The 21,351-nt window shown below is 42.2% G+C and overlaps 1 protein-coding gene across 1 annotated transcript in view; it reads right to left on the bottom strand.

Moving 5' to 3' along the window:
* FGD3 (FYVE, RhoGEF and PH domain containing 3) overlaps positions 1-5,043 on the bottom strand; it is a 177,106-nt gene extending 172,063 nt beyond the window's left edge. The window contains exon 1 of the mRNA XM_019536933.1: positions 4,895-5,043. Within this exon, the coding sequence (XP_019392478.1) occupies positions 4,895-4,907 (13 nt within the window). The 5' untranslated portion in view covers positions 4,908-5,043. The remainder of the gene's footprint in view (positions 1-4,894) is intronic.
* Between the last annotated feature and the right edge of the window lie 16,308 nt (positions 5,044-21,351).

Here is a 21,351-nt window from a genome sequence, read left to right as displayed (position 1 = left end):
AACTGAGGTGAGGCTGATTGGTCTGCAGTTCCCTGGATCTTCTTTTTTCCCTTTCTTAAATATGGCCACTACATTTGACCTTTTGCAATCATCTGGGACCTCTCCTGTTCACCATGAGTTTTCAGAGATGATGGCCAGTGGCTCTGCAACCACATCAGCCACCTCCTTCCTCACCCTCAGGTGCATCCTATCCAGGACCATGGACTTGGACACGTCCAGCTTTTCTAAGTAGTCCCTAACCTGTCTATTTTGGAGGGAGGGCACAGAAGGGCTGTTACAACTTAGCTGGTCCCTCAAAGTGCCATTTATTATCCACAGTACTAAGTGCAAGTCAGTTAACAAGGTTTAAACAACAAAGGCTTAATCTGATATGTATTATGACACTGCTGTAAATATAAGATTTGTTAGTCTAATTATACTGCACCAGAATCACACAGACCGTGCCTCCTGGTGTGTGCCAAGCCTCATAACCACTTACATTAATTTCCACTCCCTGAGCAAAGGTCAAAGAATACTTCATAGTAGAACCAGAACTCCTAACACAAAATGCCATAGACATGAACTGCTTCAACTAAACATAGCAGCAGTGATGAGCTAAGCAAGGCCTTACAAAGCAAGAACAGCCAGTGTCCAAGGAATCCCCAGCACTAGCAGAACCAGCAAACAGAAAGTAGCAAGTCACAGAGTTTCTGTGGGACTCAACTTTTGTGAAGGGACAGCAATTCTTAATTCCTTGAAGGTTAGTGAATTTGTTTGCTTGGTTGCAGTTTGATGGCTCTGTGTCTTGATTGTAGCGTGTAAACTGCAGGCTCCCAGGTGTTGAGAGGGGGGTGTGAAGGCATAGGAGAGGCTTCCTGCCTGTCTAAATGAGGGACTGGGGCTACCTTAGGCTAACAGCTTAAAAAGCCAAGCAGCCACAACTAAAGAAGCCCAGATAACAAAGGGCACTAAACAAGGGAGTTTGTTTCTTCTGTCTTGGTAACCATGACCAAAGAAAAGGCAAGGATGGCAACTGAGGCAAGAGTAACAGAGCCCCAAACAGCTGCTGAGACATCAAAAAGACTGGAAGCAGAAGTTGCAGGATGAACATTACCCATGATTGGGTAAAGGCAAAGCCATTATTACCTAAGATAGCACCTAATAAAACTCACGGAAAAGGATATCTGAAAATCAGCTGGAAATGCTGGTGGACTTCTGACAGGGATTTTGAGGACATGAAAAAGGAGAGAAGAGGATGTATGGATTCTCAAGCCATGCAAACTCTTGCTGATAAAAAGAACCTGGAAGGCAGACCTCTACATAAGAGGGGAGAGCCACAGAGACTGGAGAAGCAGCTGAGGAACAAATTTGTTTCACTGCTATGAAGAGAAACAGAAACAAATAGAAGATTGGATGGCAAAACAGAGACAAGCAGCTAGCCTGGCAAGAAATTGGAATGAGACAATTAAAGTATCCAAGGACCAGAGCACCTGAGGAGGAATAAGGATTGTATACAGGAGAGAGAGAATGATCTGAAGATCAAAAGAAGAACAGAATAGAAGGGAGAGGACCTAAGATTCATACCCAGCACTAGGAAGAGGCAGGTCTGAGAACTGAGGCCTTGTTAAGAAGAATCAACAAGCCTCTCACCAGGATGGCTCCTTGTCAGGAACAAGGTTGAGATATGGACCAGAGGTTGGAAAGCATTCCAATACAAAAGGTAATTATTAGGATAAAATGATCCTGCCAGATTCTCAATGGAATGGATTGAGGATTAAGCTATTCCAAGCTAAGGAAGATGCTCAAAGAAGCAGAGGCTCCAGTGATCTTCAGTGGGATTCTTTCAGACCCTAGAGAAGGAAGTTGAAGGTGTGACAAGATAATAAAGCTCAATACATGGACTAGAACAGTAAGCAAAATTTTGTGACATCTACTGACAGAAACAAGACTCTTTTTGATGAATGGGCTTCATCTGAGCAACTGGTGTTCCATCCTTCTGAAATCAGGGCTGGCATGAAAAGGAAATAAAGGGAGAAGTTTGGGAGACACTTGTGCATCCTCAGATCTGGTGTTACAAAGGAAAAGGATACAGGAATGGGTAAAGGTTGTCCCAGGCATAGGAGAAAGAACAAGAAAGAGCAAGGAAAAAGAAAATACTAAGACTGGTGGGAAGAGCGTGGGTCGTTTGACCCCAGTACTCTTTCCTGCCATGGCAGTGGGTTGGACTCAATGATCTGCTCAAGTCCCTTCCGACCCTAGAAACTATGAGCAGTTAAATAGGTGATACAAATACTAAAAGAACTATGCCTAATTTGGCTGTATACTAATGCAAGGAGCCTGCTCAACAAAATGGAGGGACTCGATTGACTGTAATCAAGCAAGCACTAGCATATATACCAGAGATTCTGTCTGGAGCAAAATCACTTCGGAGGTTATCAGCGAGATTCTACAAGGGTAGCGCTGGGAGTCTGTTGCAGATATTAATGGTTAGATCAGGATTTAGACTGAACACTTCGTAATGCCAGAGATAAATGTTGCTGGGAATTGTGTCATGGTGGAGTACAAACTTCCCAGTTACAGCCTGGGAACAAACACTACTAAGAATGGTAGGGCATAGATATTTTTGGATATAACAGCTGATGAATTTCTTATCAAATAGTCATTGAACCAACAAAAGGTTACGATATTTTACAATTACTTTTGGTAAGAAGCAAGAACGTTATACAGAAGCTTGTGATAGACTATAACCTGGTATCAAATTATCAGAGACTAAGTCATCTTAAATGGAAGGAGAAACAAAAGTAGGTCTGAAATGAAGGTACTCTATTTCAAAAGGGCTCAGGAACCTTGGTAGTAAAGAGTCTGGGGACTTGAATTCTGTTAAGACTTCTTTAAATCATAGATGTAAAACCTGGGATTTGTATACACTGTGCAAGGGAAATAAACTTGTAAGGAAGAGGTCAAATCCTAACTGAACAAATCTTCCAAAGGATATTAAAACAGTGCCTACATGGAACTGGAAAATGGGTTAATCAAAGAAAGCTTCATCTTAGAAGGCAAGAAGTGCAGAGATAAGAGTAAGAATTGTTGATTTGAGTTAAACACTGAAAAGGATATTACAACAAACAAGAAAAGCGTCTTTCCTTGGTCTCTTTTTATTTATATAGCTGAAGAACAAGAAGCATGGTTTACAATGAGGATAAAGTGAAGATTAAAGATAATCTAGGTAGGCCCAAAACCTAACTGAATGCTTGGCCTCAGTTTTTAATAAGGACAATAGTGTTGAACATGGGGAAGGAAGCAAGGAAGGATTGTTAATGGAAATAATGATATGGAAATAAAATTGCCATGTCCAGGATGGATGTAAAACATTAATAGTGCTAATATTGAGGGGCCCTGATAATCTCCATTACAGCATCACAAAACATCTAGTACATGAAACCTTCATTCTGGTAGCAGGTAATTTTAATAAATATATCAAGTTAGGACAGAGCTATATGGTTAGAGAACAATGAATATATTATTTATATTTAGGAAGAGGGGAAAACTGACCAGGGCAACCACAGCCTCATTCCTGACCTCAACAAAAGGTAGGATTTTAAAACAAATTTTGAAAGGAAGCATAATTAAAACCACAGCAGGATGAAAAAAATAACAGATAAAGTATAACGTGGATCTACAAAAAGTTGATTGAGTCAGACTAACCTGTTATCTTTTTCTTTGAAACGATTACACATATGTAGTGTGTATGTGTGTGTATAGCTGTAGTTTTTCCAGAAGCTCACTGTGTGTATGTATGTGTACTTACAAACACAACCCACCCCCTCGGTTTTGGAAAAGCCCTTTAAAATAGTAGGGACAAAAAACAAACTGCTTTTTAGCTGGGACTTGATAACTTTAGGAATGGAATTATATGGTTGTCCTCAATAGTAGAAGACTGGTCTCAGTGACTTAGGAGATCCCTTTTAGTCCCGTCTGCTTAAATGCAAACATGATCAACAACTAACAGCAACAGATGTATGCTGTATATTGTACTTCTTCGCAGTAACGCAAGCAGGCAATACAATCCTACATGAGAAAAAAAATCTAAGGCATTGAGCTGAGCACACCACATGTACCAGGCACATTCCAGCTGTGCAGGCTCCCCACTAGCTGCATTCAGGTCTGCATTCAGACAGCAGCTGTTGAGAACAAGTCCAAGCAACCTTGGTGTTGAACTTCCAGGTCTGGAGCATATCAGCAGACTCAGGATGGACAGCGTGCACCCAGCCCAGTGCTCACCAAGGCCCAATCCTCCAGCTACAGGGCTAAGCTCTTTCTGCTTCCTAACAAAACAGAAAGGTTTATCAGAGGTGCAACACTCAAGAAATGCAGCTTTCACACTTCCCTCCTTTCAGTTAGAAAATAAATGTAACCACATAATACAAACTGTTGCTTATTTATTACCAAATGATCACTTGATAATCCTTCTGGGGCTTCCTTACAGAGATAAGCACATACAACAAAATGATGAATTAATTGCTTATTTGTTGGTAGCTGCTATTGATAGCATCAGGTTAGAAAAAGTGCAAAGTTAGAGGAATGGTTCTAAAAAATAGGGGTCTGTTATCATAGAAAAATTAACATATCAATCACATTCAGGAAAATAGGGGAGAAGGAAATACTTGTATATTTGGTTACCATTTATTGAATATTCAGAGAAATTATGTCCACCCACCAAAAAACAGCACACTTGTCCTTTTTTTCAGATATTTGATAGACACACCTGAGTGGGTCAATACTAGTAGAATCAGTAGTCTTACAATTTAATAGAAGGGAAGGGGGTGGTTTATCTTCCCTCTGAATTCTATTAACGTTCATTTTGATGACACCGGGAGAACTCAGGATGCTGTTAACAAGCCGTGTCATTTCTCACCTTTCAGCTGCATATTCTAATCCACTCTGGGTCATTACAGCTGACAGAACTCCTTAAGAAATTTAAAATTCCTCCCACCCTTTTTTTTTTTTTTTTTTGAGTCTAAATGGTTCAGCATGTTAGCCAGCTGTGCTACAGACCAACCATTCTTAGTATCTGTGAAGTGGTGCATGTAAAGTCATGGAAAGATCTCAGACCACTTCCTAGGGACTCAAAGATCACTGAACTATTTTTGGACTTTGAAAATGTAAAAATCTGAGGGGAAGAAAAAAGGAAAGATCTTTGAAAAATATTTACGAAATATTTGCCCCAGTTTTTCAATTAATTCTACCAGGACAAATGTGTTCACCACCTAAATCGAAGTAGATCTAATAAAAAAAGAGAGAATGTTCTTAAGCAGAAATGAGTCAGGATCAGGCATTGGTGATGGGCCGCACTGCAGTACACGAAATGAGGCACGGCTTCTGATCTATGCTGTGAGTGTGCATTCTTCTGAAAGCCTTGTTCCTCACAAGTTATATTCCTAGTTTTTACATGCTTTTATGTTAATTTCAAATTAGAAGCAAGTCTTCTACATTTGCCTTTTGCTGTACTTATGATGGCGGGGTGGGGGGGAATACTGAGACTTGAATCTGGCCAAAAAGCCATTTGTATGCTGCACTTTCATACAAGCTGCAAGCGGGCTAGAACGTGAATTCCTGACTGGTACAACTGAACTAATGCTATCTGGCCAGAAAGGGCTGTGTAGTACAGGGTAAAGAAGCTGCCACTTGCACCTAGACTTGCTGACACTAGCTCATATGTATTTAGGTTATAACGAGGATGCCAGAACCCTGTGCACCTCTTCTTAAAGCAAATGCCAGTATTTTACACTAAGGCTAAGTACAAACATTCAAAAAGCCAAAGGTAGAATCACTCAAACTAACATGGGTTTCTAACTTAAGCTGTGAGTGAACAGAAATTAGGTGCGTGGGGGTGGAGGTATGAGACTGCCTGCACTGACCTAAGTCCAGCATGGTGCGGATGCTCAAGCATGCCTCCCAGCATGACCCATAGCCTCCCTGGGCTGCCAGGGACTGCTGAATGTGCTCACAGGAGGCACAGGGGAGTTCTCTTACTTATACACGTCACCCCTGTCTGGCCCACCATCCTGGTCCTTCGCACTGCAGCACAGAGAAGCACACAAGCCAAACATGGCAAAAGACCACCCTAGCTAGGCTGGGAGATAACTGCCGCACTGGGATGGGGCAGGAGAGCATAGCTCCCCAGCACTGTAGGAGTAGAGGCAAATGGAAATCATCACTATGGGGCAAGCAGAAGGGGGAAAATTAAGAAGTGTTTTTTTGTTTGTTTTTTTAAGAGAAGCCCAGCATGGCCTGGCTGCCAGGAGAGGGGATGGCAGGATCTCACAGAAACATTTCACAGGGAAGTAAAGCTAGAAGGGACCTTGAAAACAAGGATCAAATCTACAACCTTGGTGTTATTAACATCATGCTCTAACCCAGGGGATTTTCAACCTTTTTTAACAAACATACCCCTTCTGCCTCAAAGTTTCAGCTCATGTATCCTTTTATATTTTTTTCAGGGGGGCAGATTGAGGCCCCTGTGGTGAGGGAGGGAGTGGGTTGGGGCAGAGGCAGGCACTGCACAACTAGGGAGGAGTGTGGGATGGAGCCGTGAGAGTGGTTCTTCCAGGAGGTGCAGGGGGCAGAGAGGGCAGTTCATGCCACTGTGCGCACCCTGGTGGAGGTCCAGGGGGGCACATGCCCCCCAGTTCTTTGCACAGAGTGGAGAAAACTGCTGCTGCAGGCTGGACTCTGCACCCCTCTGGCCCAAGAGCCGCATGACGCCATGTGCCTGCTACAGCTGGGCAGGCAGGGACAGACACACACACACAGAAACACACACACACCCACAGCAGGTAAGCGTGTGTGTGGGGAAGGGGCAGGTCAGGGGAGAGGGAAGTGGCTGAAGAGGGGCCAGACCCTCACACACACAACCCTCCTCCTCTGCACCACACACACACACCCTGCCCCATAGATGACACATAGGGTGACTATGGGGGGGCACATGCCCCCCCCGAGATTGGCCCTCACCAGGCAGGGAGTGGGGGGCGAAAGCCGGTGCCCCTCCTGAAATTGTGGGGATGCCGAGAGACATGCCGGTGGCACTTCCGGGTTTGCCGCTGACAAACTGGCTGCTGGGGGACTGGTTTAACCTAAACTGATTAAATCTGATACTACATCTATCCAGGTCTATCTTAGACCAGGTTCCACCATTTTTAAACTAGTCTATGTACACAGAACCTCTGTTCTGTTACAGGTTTAGACTGGTTTCTGATCACTTATACCAGATTATATCTAATAACTGTATCTGGCCTAATTGTTAGTTTAGGCCAGCTACATCTTACTGGTTGGAATAATCCCACAGTATAGGGACTGAGTTCTGAACTTCCCAAACAACCTTTGTGAGCCAAATCTGCCCTGGAAGTAAGTCTATGAAAGTAAACACAAATCAGGTATTAAAACAGGGATGAGGTTTGTCCTACTATGTTTGGAGTCCTGCAATCTGTTACAACAATTTTCTTTTTAAGACACCCAAAAAGTTAAAGTCGGAGGTGCTCAGATACCTGCGGTATGGTGGAAAGATGAAGCTACTGAAATAATTACTCAAATAGCTCCAATTTATATAAAACTGCTAGTAAATACTCGAAAGAAAACCATCCTTGAATATTTTACAAAAAAAAGACATATTTAACAACATGTATTTTATACTTGAATATACCATGAAACGTTTAGTATATCAGTGTTACCTCATTATATGCAGAAGGTACTAATAGCTTAAGATTAAGTTTACAGAAGATGTCAATAATGGAATTTTACAGCGAATACAGCTATTATAGATGGAACCTAAAATGCTTTTTTAAAGTTTCAAATGACAACCTCTTCCTCCCATGATCTATAGAGAAGCAAGTTAACTAGGGAATTGATGAGAAAGAGGTTGAGAGAAAAATCACAACAGAGAAACATCATGGCTAGGGACAGACATTACACATAAACCAGTTTAAGTGATCAGAAACTGGTTTAAATCTGTAACAAAACATACACTCAGTGCATATAATCAGTTTCAAAATGGCTGAAACTGGTTTAAGATAAACCTGATGGAATGTATTATGAGACTTAACTGTTTTGGGTCAAACTGTTTTACGCAATGTCTGTCCCAGACCCCTTCCTGGTTTAAGTTAACATCCCAGATGCTTTGCAGCCAAGGGCTGGGCTGTCTGTTCCAGAGAACAGGGTAGGCCCCACCCCTCTGCTCTCTAGCCAGAGCTCTGGCAGAGACTGCAGGTAAAGCTGTATCTGTTTGGCTTCCCCCCGCCCCACCACACCTCACTGCTCAAGCAGGAATTCCCCCCCCCCTTCCTCCCTCACATCTCCCACAGCGCAGACCCAGCCCCTGAACCCTAGGCATTAAGGCTGTGCAAAGCTTCGGTCCCCAATTCAATTCTGCAGACATTCAGCCCGTTTCAGTGACCGAATCTCCGAATCTGAATTGAATCAGAGGACCCTTTAATCTCTCTGAATCTAATCAGAGCCCTCCAAATTGATTCAGAAAGATTCAGTGATTCAGCCATAGACACAGCTTTAAAAGTTTTTTCTACATATCTGTAGATAGCAGATGGCTCGTGAACTCTGAGATGCTGGGGCGCACGGAGTGTCCTACAGAAACACAGGGGGGTTTCCAGCACACTCGGCAGCAGACCCAGAAGTGGACAAGAAGCCACTTCTGGGTCTGCTGGAGAGGGCGAAGGAGGACCCCCTACGCCCCACCCCCAGCTCAGCAACTGGTGCTTCCTGGGTTGGGGGGGAAGCACTCAGGGCACCCCGTGGCTGATCACCAAGCCAGGGGAGTGTGTAGGGGGGCCCCCAGCGTGCTCCCCAGTGGACCCAGAAGTGGACCAGAAGTACTTCCAGTCCATTTCCGAGTTTGCTGCCAAACACACGGGGTCCCTCCCGCACTCCTCTGGGATGCTCCATTTCCCCACCATCACATGTAGAAAAAACATGTAAAGCTGTGTCTACGTCCGAATTGCTGATTCTCTGAATCAGCATCAAATCTTCAGAATTGAATTGGAGACAGTGATCCAAATCAACTAATCGAATCACTGTCCCCGATTCCGGCCATATCCGAATCAAATAGGACCTGTTTTGCACAACCCGACTAAGCATGTGGTATGCTAGCTAATGCTAAGTGTGTGTGCATCTCCAATTTCACTGGGACGGGCAGACAGAACAGTATCTGCTTAGGGCTTTCTGGAGCTAATCAAAAGGTCAGCTGGTAACATCCCTCTGTTCCTTCCTTGGAAAAAGCTGTTAAAGAAGATCTTGAACTAACAAGAGGCTTTTGTTTTGTTGATGGGCTGATAAACATTACGTTATCAGCTCCCTGCTGGCTCCCTCACCTGTCAGGTTTGCAGACAGTATGAAGAAGCAGGGAAAGGGAGACTGAAAAGCTCCATATCATCAACAGATGCACACACTGCATACACCCACTTTGCCTCAGAGTGTTAGCCCCGGGTTGGGGTTTGGTCACACACCCACTCCCTTGACAAGTGAGAGGAGGAAAGCCTGGGGTGCTGCAGGCAGGCCGCCCTAATCAGAGCATCCTACCGGGGCCTGGCCATGTCCCCCCACCCCCTCAGCTCAGCACCATCGAAGAGAAGGGAGGGCTGCTTTAGCACCCCCCACCAGCTTATAGCCTGAGCCACTGCAGGCATGTGGCTGCATTTCTTCAGTCCAGAGAAAATGTCTGTGTGGTTGCAAACTGATTCTACCTAGGCAGGTTAAACTAACCTGCAAAAACTGAAACAATTCAGGCTCAGGCCTTTTGAAGGTCTGTCCCTAGCCCATGAGAGGAGTTAAAGTAAAGGGTTAGGTCTGTGGAAGTATAATTAGTATGGCTCAGCACTAACATAGTCTGATGTGCTAGGCCTGCAGTTTTTTATTTCATACACAGAGTCATGATAAACTTTGAACTCACACTAACAAGAACTTTCTACAGGTTTTATGCACTTACTTCTAAAAACGTAGGGAAAGGAGACAAAAGGGAAAAAGACTACTTCCTCTCTTATCTAGCACAATAACATGTTATGCATGCTTACATGCATTTGACTTTACAATTTTTGCTTTGGCTTTATCAGAACAAAAAAACAATTTACAAACTCATTTCCTATGGTTTTCAGTGAAGCTCAATATTAAACACAAATTTTTAAATAGCTTGTGGTAAGTGACTTGTCATTTCACATACACATACACACAGAGAAGGGGTTTGCATTATAAAAGACTCTTAACTATAAATAGCTTTAACAAGACCATTAGCAAGACAAATTAAAAAAAAAAACCTATCCTGATAGTTAGTCTCTTCAATAATCCTATAAATTTAACAGTGTAGTCTGATACTGTTAATTTAACATTCATGCTTCATTTTTAGATATAGTCATCCAGCTTTTATGGGGGTAGAGAGTCCTGTTCCTTATTAAAAGAGAGTGCTGCAGTACAGCACCACTGAAACATGCTCAGTCATGTTTATGTATTTTGCTACATTCCAGGTTGAGCATTTTTTAATCCAAAGCATTATTAAAAAGCCCTTAGATAAGAAACTTACCCTTGAGGCCATATTTTCCAATGCTATTTTCCCTTTGGTTCTCCAACCAACTATCCACAGTGATGTGAAGAAGGACTTTTCAGGAGCTCTTTGTTAGAATTCCATCACTAAATCAGTAATAGAATTTTTTATGCTTCTCTTCAAAGCACAAACGTTTCCAGTCTGTCTTGTCTACTTGGATTTTAAGCTCCTGGAGAGAGTGTGTGTATAAGACCTAAAACAAATAGCTCCCTGATCTTGGTCGGTAACTCTATAATACAATTAAATAAATAAATGCAACCTCATATACATATATATATATGCGCTTGTGTTGTGGCTATCATAATTATGTTACTTACAGTTATGTAAATCCCAGTCCTTCCTCCCCCGTAAACTCTGTATAATACATGCACCTCTGGCATACAGGGTGAGAGAATTTCTGTCGGACCCCTTACTAAATATTGGTACTATATCACTAGCAGTATAACATCGAGTCCCTGCATCAGTCACACTCTGATGGAAACATAATATGCAGTTTTGCAGAAATCGCCTAGTAGTATGCAAGGAGTAGACACTATCCAAACAGTTTAGTAACCATAATGGCATTTCATGCAAGGAGACTGAAAAAAACACACTATACAAATTCATTTGAACTGAGCAGTGAATACATTTGCCAATGAACTGTCCCCTTAAAAACTTTAAATTACAGTGATTCCAAGCATAACTTCAGGTCTTTCAAAGAACTTATTTGCTCTTCATGCTACAGTGAAGCAGAGAAATTCCACAGCTACTACTGTAAATTAAATATACTGAGATTTTTAAGATCAAAGGCCGCCTCCTTTTTACTCACTCTCACCTTCTTCCCTTTATTTATTAAAAAAGTCCAAGATTTACCTGGCCCCAAACCAAGTGGAAAGGAGTTATGTGAACTAGTCTGAGCCATGGTCCTTATGTAGAGGTAGGCTGGTTTGCCTCTTTAAGTACAGTAGTATGCAGTTATATTTACAGAAAATGGCATGCATTCCAAACAACTCTGAGTATTTGATGTTCTAAACTAGGGGTGTCAAACTACCCAGTGTGTGGGGTGGATCAGCTGCTGCAGGCACCTCAGAGGGTCAGTCTCAGGCACCACATACAACCTGTGGCCTGGACCCCCTGCTTCTCAGCCTCTTGTGGGCTAAGACTGAATGTAGGGAGTATGTGAAGTCCCGGGCTAAACAGTCTGGGAAGGAGAAGATGCTTGCCTGTAGTTTCTGAAGGCATCAGAACCCCAAGACCTCCGGGGTTGGGCCTGCACGTAGGATGCCTACCAATGGTTTTGGGAGTATCTGAAGTCCCTGGGTGATAGGTCTGGGATGGGGGATGGTTGCCAGTTGTAGAGTCATACATGGTGTTTAGAACAATTGAGTTCTGCCTGCTCAATCAAGATGGTTTTTGGAATGATTGAGTTCTGCTCAATCAATATGATCTGGAACTGATTTTGCCAATCTGACCTGGAACGTGAAATATTAAATAAAAAAATTAAAAATGTACACTGCCAGGTCCAGCCCACAAGATGCGGGCAGCCTGTGCTATGTGGTGGCCCCATGTGCGGTGCACATGACCTGTCCAGCTTGGCCCGGGGCTCGTTGTACATGAAATCCTCAGAACCAGCATAGGGCATGCACTCCTTATGGTGCATGGGGTGGACCCAATCCTGCACATGGCTCTGGGGGTCCAGGCCATGAGCTGTGTATGGCTCCCCAACCAGTCCCCTGTGTCACCTGCAACCTGCGATCAGTATATGGGGCCGGGGCTGGGGCTGGGGCCAGTGCATCGTCTTGGTCCAGTGACCCACAGGCTGGATCCAGTCTGAGGGCCATATGTTTGATACCCTTGCTCTAAACAGATTCCCATTTGTGTATAAGTGGGCTAGATTCTGGCACTCTTATATGGACTGGAGTGATTTACTACCTGAACAGTCCCATAGGAATCTGTGGGACTGCTCAGGAGACAATAGGAAACAGTAGCAGAACCTAGTCCAGTAATAGAGGAATCTTTAAACTTTGAGAGCTTGGGATTCTGTGCCAATACCTCACATTAAAATACTGCTGATTCTAGAAAGAAGAGTAGAATGTATGTTGCATTCTAAGGAGATACTTCACTATAGCCATATGCAGTAACAAAACTTTTCCTATTGTTACGGCATTTTAAATTATTTTATACCAATTTTCAAACCATTCATCCAAGAGAAAAATTTTGCTTTATATAGTAATGAAGAGACTGAGATTAACAACTTCAACACTATTACTTTCCAAGTGATGTATGCAAATCTTGAGTTCAAACTTTTGTTCAGCAGTTTTTCATGTATTTTAACATGTATACATTCATGTAAATTGCATCAAAATGCCTTTTGCTTTACTGCAAAGGGAAAGGTTACACCTCACTGAAGTGATAATTTCTCCTTCAGTCATAAGAGCTCAACCATCTCAATTTTCTTGCTGGGAACAAATTATGACATACTTCCTTGACATAACACACCAGAATATCCGCCTCTACGAAGAGGTAAAAAAAATATAGTTTTGTCATTACACGAATATGTTTAATTACTCCTATTAAGCTATGCATTGCAACAGTTAAAGCAGGGCTTGTATAAAGGCCTCTGAAAGTTATGCTACACTTGTATCAAATGTATCATTTGCAGAAATTAATCTTGGACTTCAAAATAGAACCTATTATAATTAGCAGATTTAATAACATTCATCTTCTATTTATTAAATGCTTTTTAGTCAAGAAAAGGATTCCAAAGCACTTTACCAATTTCTTCATATAGAGATCAACTATTTAAAGGCAACCACCCCAGGTGCAAGTTGGGCATTTTTTAGGAAAACAAGAAAAATAATTTGTATACCTAATTTGAACCCCAGTTTTGATCTTGAACTATATTGTTGTGGAACAAAGAACAGAGCTATTTCCCCAACAGCAATTTTCTAAGTTTGCTGCTTGAGTTTCCTGGTGTCCAACACACTGATGAAAAGTGATTTATTTTTGTTCTCTGGCTTTTCAAATACCCATGACACTTGCCCTACTTACTACAATACATTTTCTACCCATCTCATTTTGCACTTACTAGCCTGATATCTCTTCTCTACCTAATGCCTCTTGCACAGCCCCTCATGTTGGGTCAAGTGCTGCACAAGAGATGGTGAAAGGGCTCTTTTTGTTCCAGCTTGGTGTCAGTTTTCTTTGCTTACTTTTTATTTGTTTGTTTTGTTTTTTAAATAATCTGTTTTATCAAATCCTCTTACACAAACTTTATGCCATGGACTCTCAGACTGGGGATCATTACCCACTTTACAGGGGGAGCTCACTAGTAGGCATTCGTCCCATATTGATAGGAAAGAGAGAGTCGTTGCTGCTGGCTGTGTCTGAATGCAGAGTACACAAATATGAGTACCAAATTCTTTCTTAAGAGCCCAAGTATTTATGTATCTTGCACAAAGAAAATCCATGCAACACATGCCATTGGGTCAGAGGAGAAGAAGGGAAAGTGAATTAGTATCTCAGACAAAAAATGCATTCCAAGAGTGGAGTCTGACAAGTTACATCTGGCCCAGTACATCAGCAGTAATTAACCCACAGCTCCACGAAGCATCTCAACTAGCGCTTGTGGCAATTGCCAGTTTATACTTTCTGCGAAATGAAGGCTGGCCATCATGCATCCACACATTTATTGCACAGCTATGATAACGTTCAGGAAGAACTCCAGGTTGTTCCCCAGATAAAGGAAGTCCCACAAAACTCTGGTTGCTTTTAGGGCTTCTTCACGGTTTTTGGTCACAAAAGAAAATAATTTGTTGCCCAGAATTCCTCTTTTTTCACTGTACAATGAAGAGATCACAGAAAATGTTTTAAGGCTTCTGGATGCTGCCACAAGTGGCATTTTGTCACATGATCAGCCCCTGAAGCACTCTACAGCCATGCCCTTACAGAAGGGTATGGCTAAAGAGCACTTTAAAAGGATCCAATCCCACAACAACCTGAACCTTCATTGCATGAGGGTTCAGATGAAGGTGCTCAAAAGCAAGCAGAGCTTAGCTGACACAGCCTGGCCCTGCTCCCAGTGCTATCTTCAGAATGGGAGGGGGAGAAGGGAGGGGAAGGAGTTCCCTCTGGGGTTTGCTTAGCATCCATTGGAAGGCAGGGTGGGTGAACTGGAGTCCCCGGAAGTGGGGGGCCTCCCATCCTCCAGCACTGGCTGGACAAACAGCACCAGAAGGGAGAGGAGGGGCAGGGCTAGAGGAGAACAGCTGCAGACTTGCAGCTGCTCTAAACTGCGGCTTGATCCCTGAAGCCTTGCAACTCAACAGCGAATGTCTGCTGGGTCTGGGGGATCACTGTAGCTAATGGCACTTCCTGCAAAGCACCATGAGTTACAGCGGGAAGCAGCATGTCCATCAGCACCCTCCGGTGACAGCAGGGGACTGTTCTAGTAGAAGGCTTAAGACAATGGTACTCAATCTTACATCGGGCCCTACACAATATCATGAAGGCTTCCATAAACTCAGTGTGACATGGATAGCCCAGAGACACGCATATCTCAAGCAATCTGATCTGCTATAATGTATTGCCTTGAGCTTCAGCAGATGTTTAATCAAGGCTGAAGCTTTATCAATAGATTTGTCATGCTCACTTAGCCTTACTTGTAATTAAGAATGAGTGAATTCATGTTTCAAACTTTACTTCCACTGTAAGTTTGAAATATGACTTAAACTTGACCATTATCGGGTTTGGATGAAGAAATAATGAAAAGAGAGAAAATACATAAAATACAATAAAAAAACTAAAGTGAAAAGTAAGTGAAAATAAAATTAAAAAGTGAAAGTGAGAAATCAATATAAAGTAACAGGAGCAGCAAAAAGTGAGAAAGCAAATCTCATGGAAAAGAAACTATGTCCCATAAAAACACTGTGCACAAAACACAAATTAATCCCAGGCTCTCTAGTTTGGTGGGGATGGAGTCTTTCCATTCCTAAAACATACCAGAGTCTTCCCCTGAGTTAGCAAAAAAAATCTGGATTTTTACATCTGCTGAAGGTGGGAAGGGGAATACAAGGTTAAATTACAAGAATAATCCTGTAAACTCAAGCAAATCCAAATAAATAATGTGGATAGTTTGCAAAACCTCAAATCTGTACAGTTCATCCAGACCTAATCAAGTCCCTTGAGGCATTGCTTGGATCCGTTCACTTCCCATCCAATTCAACTGTTCTGGCATCCAGATCATCCAACTTCTCACCCAGAGACTCCACAAAGCCTTACAAGTGCTCCATTTTTTAATCTAGGTTCTGCAAGAGTTTCCAAATTGATCCCAGGCTGACACTTTGACTGAATAAAACAGCATCTGAGCTCCTACTAGGGCCAAAGCAAACACACAAGCAGCCTGAAAAAGTTGGACTTCTCTAGTTTAATCACTTTTGCAGCCATGGCAAATGGAGGCCCAAAACCTGTAAACATAAATGAAAGTGAGTAACTTCAAATAATAAGTGATCTTGTTGAACCAAAGCAACTGCAGAATGAAGGCCTTGGCTACTACAATATTTAGGTTGCATGTCTAAGAATATTTATTCACTGTGTGCTTTTCCTGCTCTGGGAACTGTATTTCTTTTGATTCCAAGCTCAGTAGTAGAACTATGGTTGAGCAAACAGAACATGAATCCTGGGCGCTGGCTAAGGAGGGGGTGTGGGGCAGAAAGGAGACTAGGGTGGGGGGCAGAGAGGAGACTGTCCACTCCTCTCCACACCCTGCACCTTCCCTTCAATGGCTCCAGCTCTGACAGTAAGGAGGGCAGAGCACCAGTGGTAGTGCAGGAGCAATGGTCTGTACCTTGCTCCTGCTGGGGAAGATGTTACTTCCTTTTCCGCCATCAAAAACTGGTGCATAAATGGCTGCTTGACACATGTCAGCAACGAAAAAAGGAGGTTGACCACCCCCTCCCCCCGACAACTGCAAATAACCAACATCCTGCTGCTGCCTCTCTGCACCACTACCACCCAGAGGATAGCAGTGGCCAATCAGGCCTCATGTCCAAGCTGGAGCTCTACATGGGATTTGTTTGCTGCTCAAGTACTGTGGCAGAACATGGCAACTTCCCCGGGCATTGACTTGTGCGAGGGGGAGTGCAAAAAAAAAGAGCAGTTCCTGCTGGCAGCCACATGCAGAACAATGCATGCAACTTCATACTAATGACCGCTAAAAAAATAGTTAAACTTTATATCTGATCTGCAGAATATTATTATATAGTGGATGTCCTTTAGCTATATTAGGCTAACTTCCCATAAAGTTTCATTAAAGATTACCAGTCTTCTCTAGTGTACATTTAGCCAGTGCAATACAATACCAAATATAGGGAACATAATGAGGGAGTGCAGGTAGATAAGCACCAACTTCTCAGAACCTGAGAAAACATGATTCGGATTCCATATACAAAGTCCACTGCAGTCTTTTAGGGAAAAGGCACATAAACCTGTTATCACAAGGTAAAGGAGGGTAGGGACTTACAGCACAACAGCTGCTCTGTGTGTTTCTTACTCTGCCATGGAAGTGACACAGAGCAAGTCTTTCAGGAAATGTAAAAATAAAAGCACGTTTGCGGACAGTTACCACAAAGCAGCTAATACAATACAAATCTCTGGCCCCATATTTTGTGGTAACTCATTTATGTACCCATGCCGTTAGTCTTAAAGAGGTAGTGCAAGGGAAGAGAAACAAGTACATAAGGTTTCTCAAGAAGGCAGCGAGAGCTTCTGTACAACGCCACACCATCTAAAATTAAAACTGCTTCTCCCCCCACAAAACAGGGGGCCTCCAAGCAACTTGCTTGTTTTTAGACACGTAAAACCATTGAGTAAAAAAAACTGATATATATATATATTTTAAAATTGTGTTAGTTACTGAACAAGATAGGGACAACCAAAAATTCATGCCTGACATAAGCAACGTGGCAAAAGGGAAAAAATTGCCTATTTAGGATGCTTTGTTTGGAGTGTAACATCTTTAAATTATCAGATTAATCTGGAAGCTTTTGATAAAGAACACTAGCTAGGCACACAGTTTTCACTAACTACACATAGTTTTCACTAACTACCATAGAAAGCCACTATGCAATTGATCATGCTGATTAGGCCTGGTAATTTAGCAACATGTTCACTGGAGAGTAAAGGAAGAAAAAATCAGCACAAGCAACAGTGAGCCAGGAATAATTCATTGTTTTCCAGTGTGAGCCTGGGAAAGAACACAACACAGTTTAGCATACAATTATACCTCTAGAATGAATTCAGAAAGCAAAATTCTGATCTTGTTTACTCATCTGCAACCCTATTAAATTCAATACAGAATGGATTAAAAGATCTATTTTCCCCCCATTTCTAGGACTCTCTTTAGGAAAACTGGTGGTGATGACATCTAAAAATCAGACATGGATTAGTCAATAAATTCATTTTTTAAATATTTTAGTCAATAGCTTCCATGACTCTAGCAGGGAATCATAGCGTAGAGCAATTGCATAGTATCCCTTTAAATAACTATATGCCCTCTAGTGGTGTTCCCTGCATTTCTAAAATCATCCACAACAGTAACATTTATATACAACTAGGCTTTGACAGTGGGTTTACCTTTAGGAAACCTGATTATTTATTATCACTTTGTGTCCCTCTGGTTTCTAAATACTAGTTTATGTAGGGGTTAAGAGAAAAAAAATGACCACAGTGGCCAACTCTGGCTCATTATATATTTCTGTGTATTATATCAAAGAGCATGGGTGGTGCAAAGAATGAGTCTTGGTTTTATTTCTCATGACATGTAGAACTGTTAAAGTTACTGTGGACTCAACTCTGTTCTCATTGGCTAGGGACAGACATTCAAAAAGCCTGAGCCTGAATTGATTCAATATTTGCAGGTTAGTTTAACATGGCTAGGCTAAACCAGTTTTATAACCAGACAGACATCCCAGAAATGCAGACGCATGCCTGCAGTGGCTGAGGCTAGCAGCTCAGTGGGTACTGGAGCAGACCTCCCTTCCCTTGCACAGGGATGAGCTGAGGAGGGTATAAGGCAAGATGCTGTGATAAGGGAAGGTTCCCCTTCCCCCTAATCCTGAACAGCCCAGCAGGGAATGTTTATCACCCTTAACTTAATGTTTACCCCATTAAGAAAACAGAGGGGCATTACCAGCTATCTGTTGATTCTGCCTTTGTTCCATATGCTAGGGCTCTGAGGTAGCCAGCATGTGGTCTGCTAGCTAATGCTGAGGTGTCTATGGTGGGGGGGATGCCTGTTTAGCTGGGGGGTGCGGCAGAAGCCAGGCAGACACCTGCGGAGACTGCAGCCAGGGAGCAGAAGGGAGGGGCCTGCCCTGCTGTGGAGCGGAGAGCCTTACTCAGCCCAGAGAGCATGCCAGGATGCTGGGGAAGTCTGACTTAACTTAAACCAGCAAAGGGTCTGGGACAGACATTGCATAAACTGGTTTGAGCCAAATCAGTTAAGTCTGATACTACATTCAGCCACTTTTATCTCAAACCAGTTTCAGCCATTCTCAAACTGGTTTATCTGTTCTGTTACAGGTTTCAACCAGTTTCAGATCACTTAAACCAGTTTGTGTGTAATGTCTGCCCCTAGCCATTTACATTAATACACCTCTATCTTGACTTCTTGGGTACTCAGAATTTGGCTTTCTTAGAAGTCTGTTCAGGAGATGTCCTGGAAAGGGATACTAGCTTAAGACAGCTGCACTGGTAGAACTTTTGTGAGAATTATTACTATTATTATTATTACTGGAGAGCTAAGATTAGATGTGGATCAGGACATCACCATGCTAACTGCAGTACAAACACAGAACAGAAAGACAGTGCTCACCCCAAAGAGCTTTCCAGTCTAGGTCTACAGCCTGGAACCTATATCTTTACTAGCTAATGCTTCAGACTCACTTGCAAGATTATCACATTCAGCACCCCTTCACCATAAAGAAATGAGGATGGCATTTAACTTTGAATTGAACATTCTTGTTACAAAATAAAAACTTTCCTAATTTTTTTCTTATAATCACATAGAAATAGTCCTTATTACTGTACCTAATATCCGTATTTTGCATGCACACATTTATCTCAACATAACCGGAGAAGCAATATTAATATTATAGGTTAGGTGCAAGACCAAAAACAATTAAACAATCTTTTTTGATAGAAGAAATAATTTGTCTCCTTTTCATCCTTAAGCATCAAGTGTCATCTGGTGGATTGACGTAGAATTGCATGGAAGGTAACAGTTTGGTAGCCAACAGAAACAGACTATCGATTAGTTTACTTACACCTTCTGGCATGCAAATAATTCAAAACCTAAATACTGTCAACTATGGATATTTAAGTTTAAGCCTATACTGCCTTTATTAAACACCACTACTTGACTGTCTTGTCTAATTATCATTTCTGCATCTGAGTGTTTTTTTAAAAGGACATATTCTCATTACTCTCGAATATTTCAAACAATGCCCAGAAGCACAATGAAAAGACTGAAGATACCTGATTTTATGAAGCGGAGTGGCTGTCTACTTGTGAACATCACCAAGTACAGCTTACTGATAACAGATTCAGTGCTCTGATTGAAAAATAATGAAATGCTTGCATTGGAAAGTCTGCCTGGTCTAAAGAAACCACTTTGATTTTAAGTCAACACGTTAAAATTCTATCTGACATACCTTGATGGTAGGAAGGATATAAACATTATTTATTGGTAGCAGCGTGTAAGCCATGTGGATGGAAGCTCATGGGTATCTCTTACCCACATGTGTATTTTTAAGACAAATCAAGGACACCCAACTTGCTAAAAAAATAAATATATTAATGAAAAGGCAATCAGAATTATTTTTAAAGAAGCTTTTAAACAATTTGGAACTCATCAGCCAGAGTCAGAGATTATTAAATGGCTATCTATCATCAACCACAGAACTTGTGAGCTAGGTATGTAACCACTGATGAGACTTGTTTATGAGAGAAAACTGAGTGGCCTCCAAAATTTGAGAATAATAGAAACCAAGTTAAAAACAGTGCAGATAAGATATGACTCAATGCTAATTAGGCAAAAATAATTTGAGAAAAAAGAATACTGCACCGGGGATAAAGGTAACCCCATCAGTCAAGTGACAGTCATCTGCCCCCAAAATCAAATGGACTTTTTGCATAGCTTCTGATAGTCCTTAAATCACGTGGCAAGGTATGAGGTTTTTCATGCCCCCTTTCCCCTCCAGCAGACATATTTCAGAGACAGTGCCAAGCCATTCTCTGTACTTCTCCCCCAAATTCACATTCAGGACTTGCAAAAAGGGCACTTGGTGCAACAACAGACTAACTGGGCGTTGCCCAATTAGACCAACTGAGGGAGCTGTTACTGAACCTGGTTTTGATAAACTTCGGCTAGCATTAACTATACACGCAGTGCTTTTCTTTGTTAATTGGTTACCTGAAGACTTTCAGCAAAAGCCAGGTGGTCAGATACTACAGTCAGGGTTAAATATATTTCTACAAACAGAATCAACCCACCAAAGTTGCTTCTTAGGGCTGTGCAAAGCTTCAGGTGCCGATTCAATTCAGAGGAGATTCGGCCCAATTCAGTGACCAAATCTATGAATCTGAATCTAATCAGGGGACCAATTAAAAGGTCCAAATTGATTTGAAGGTCTCTGAATCGATTTGGAAATGATTCGGAGAGATTCAGCGATTTGGGCAGTCCCTGCTGGCTGCAGCAGGGAGCTGGATCCAGACTCCATGCTGGTAAATAGGGG

Source organism: Crocodylus porosus, unplaced genomic scaffold (assembly GCF_001723895.1).
Source record: "Crocodylus porosus isolate Cpor-Errol unplaced genomic scaffold, CroPor_comp1, whole genome shotgun sequence".
In the NCBI taxonomy this organism is placed as follows: domain Eukaryota; kingdom Metazoa; phylum Chordata; order Crocodylia; family Crocodylidae; genus Crocodylus; species Crocodylus porosus.
The sequence above is the reverse complement of the archived record's forward strand: the minus strand, read 5'-3'. Positions and strand labels throughout refer to the sequence as shown.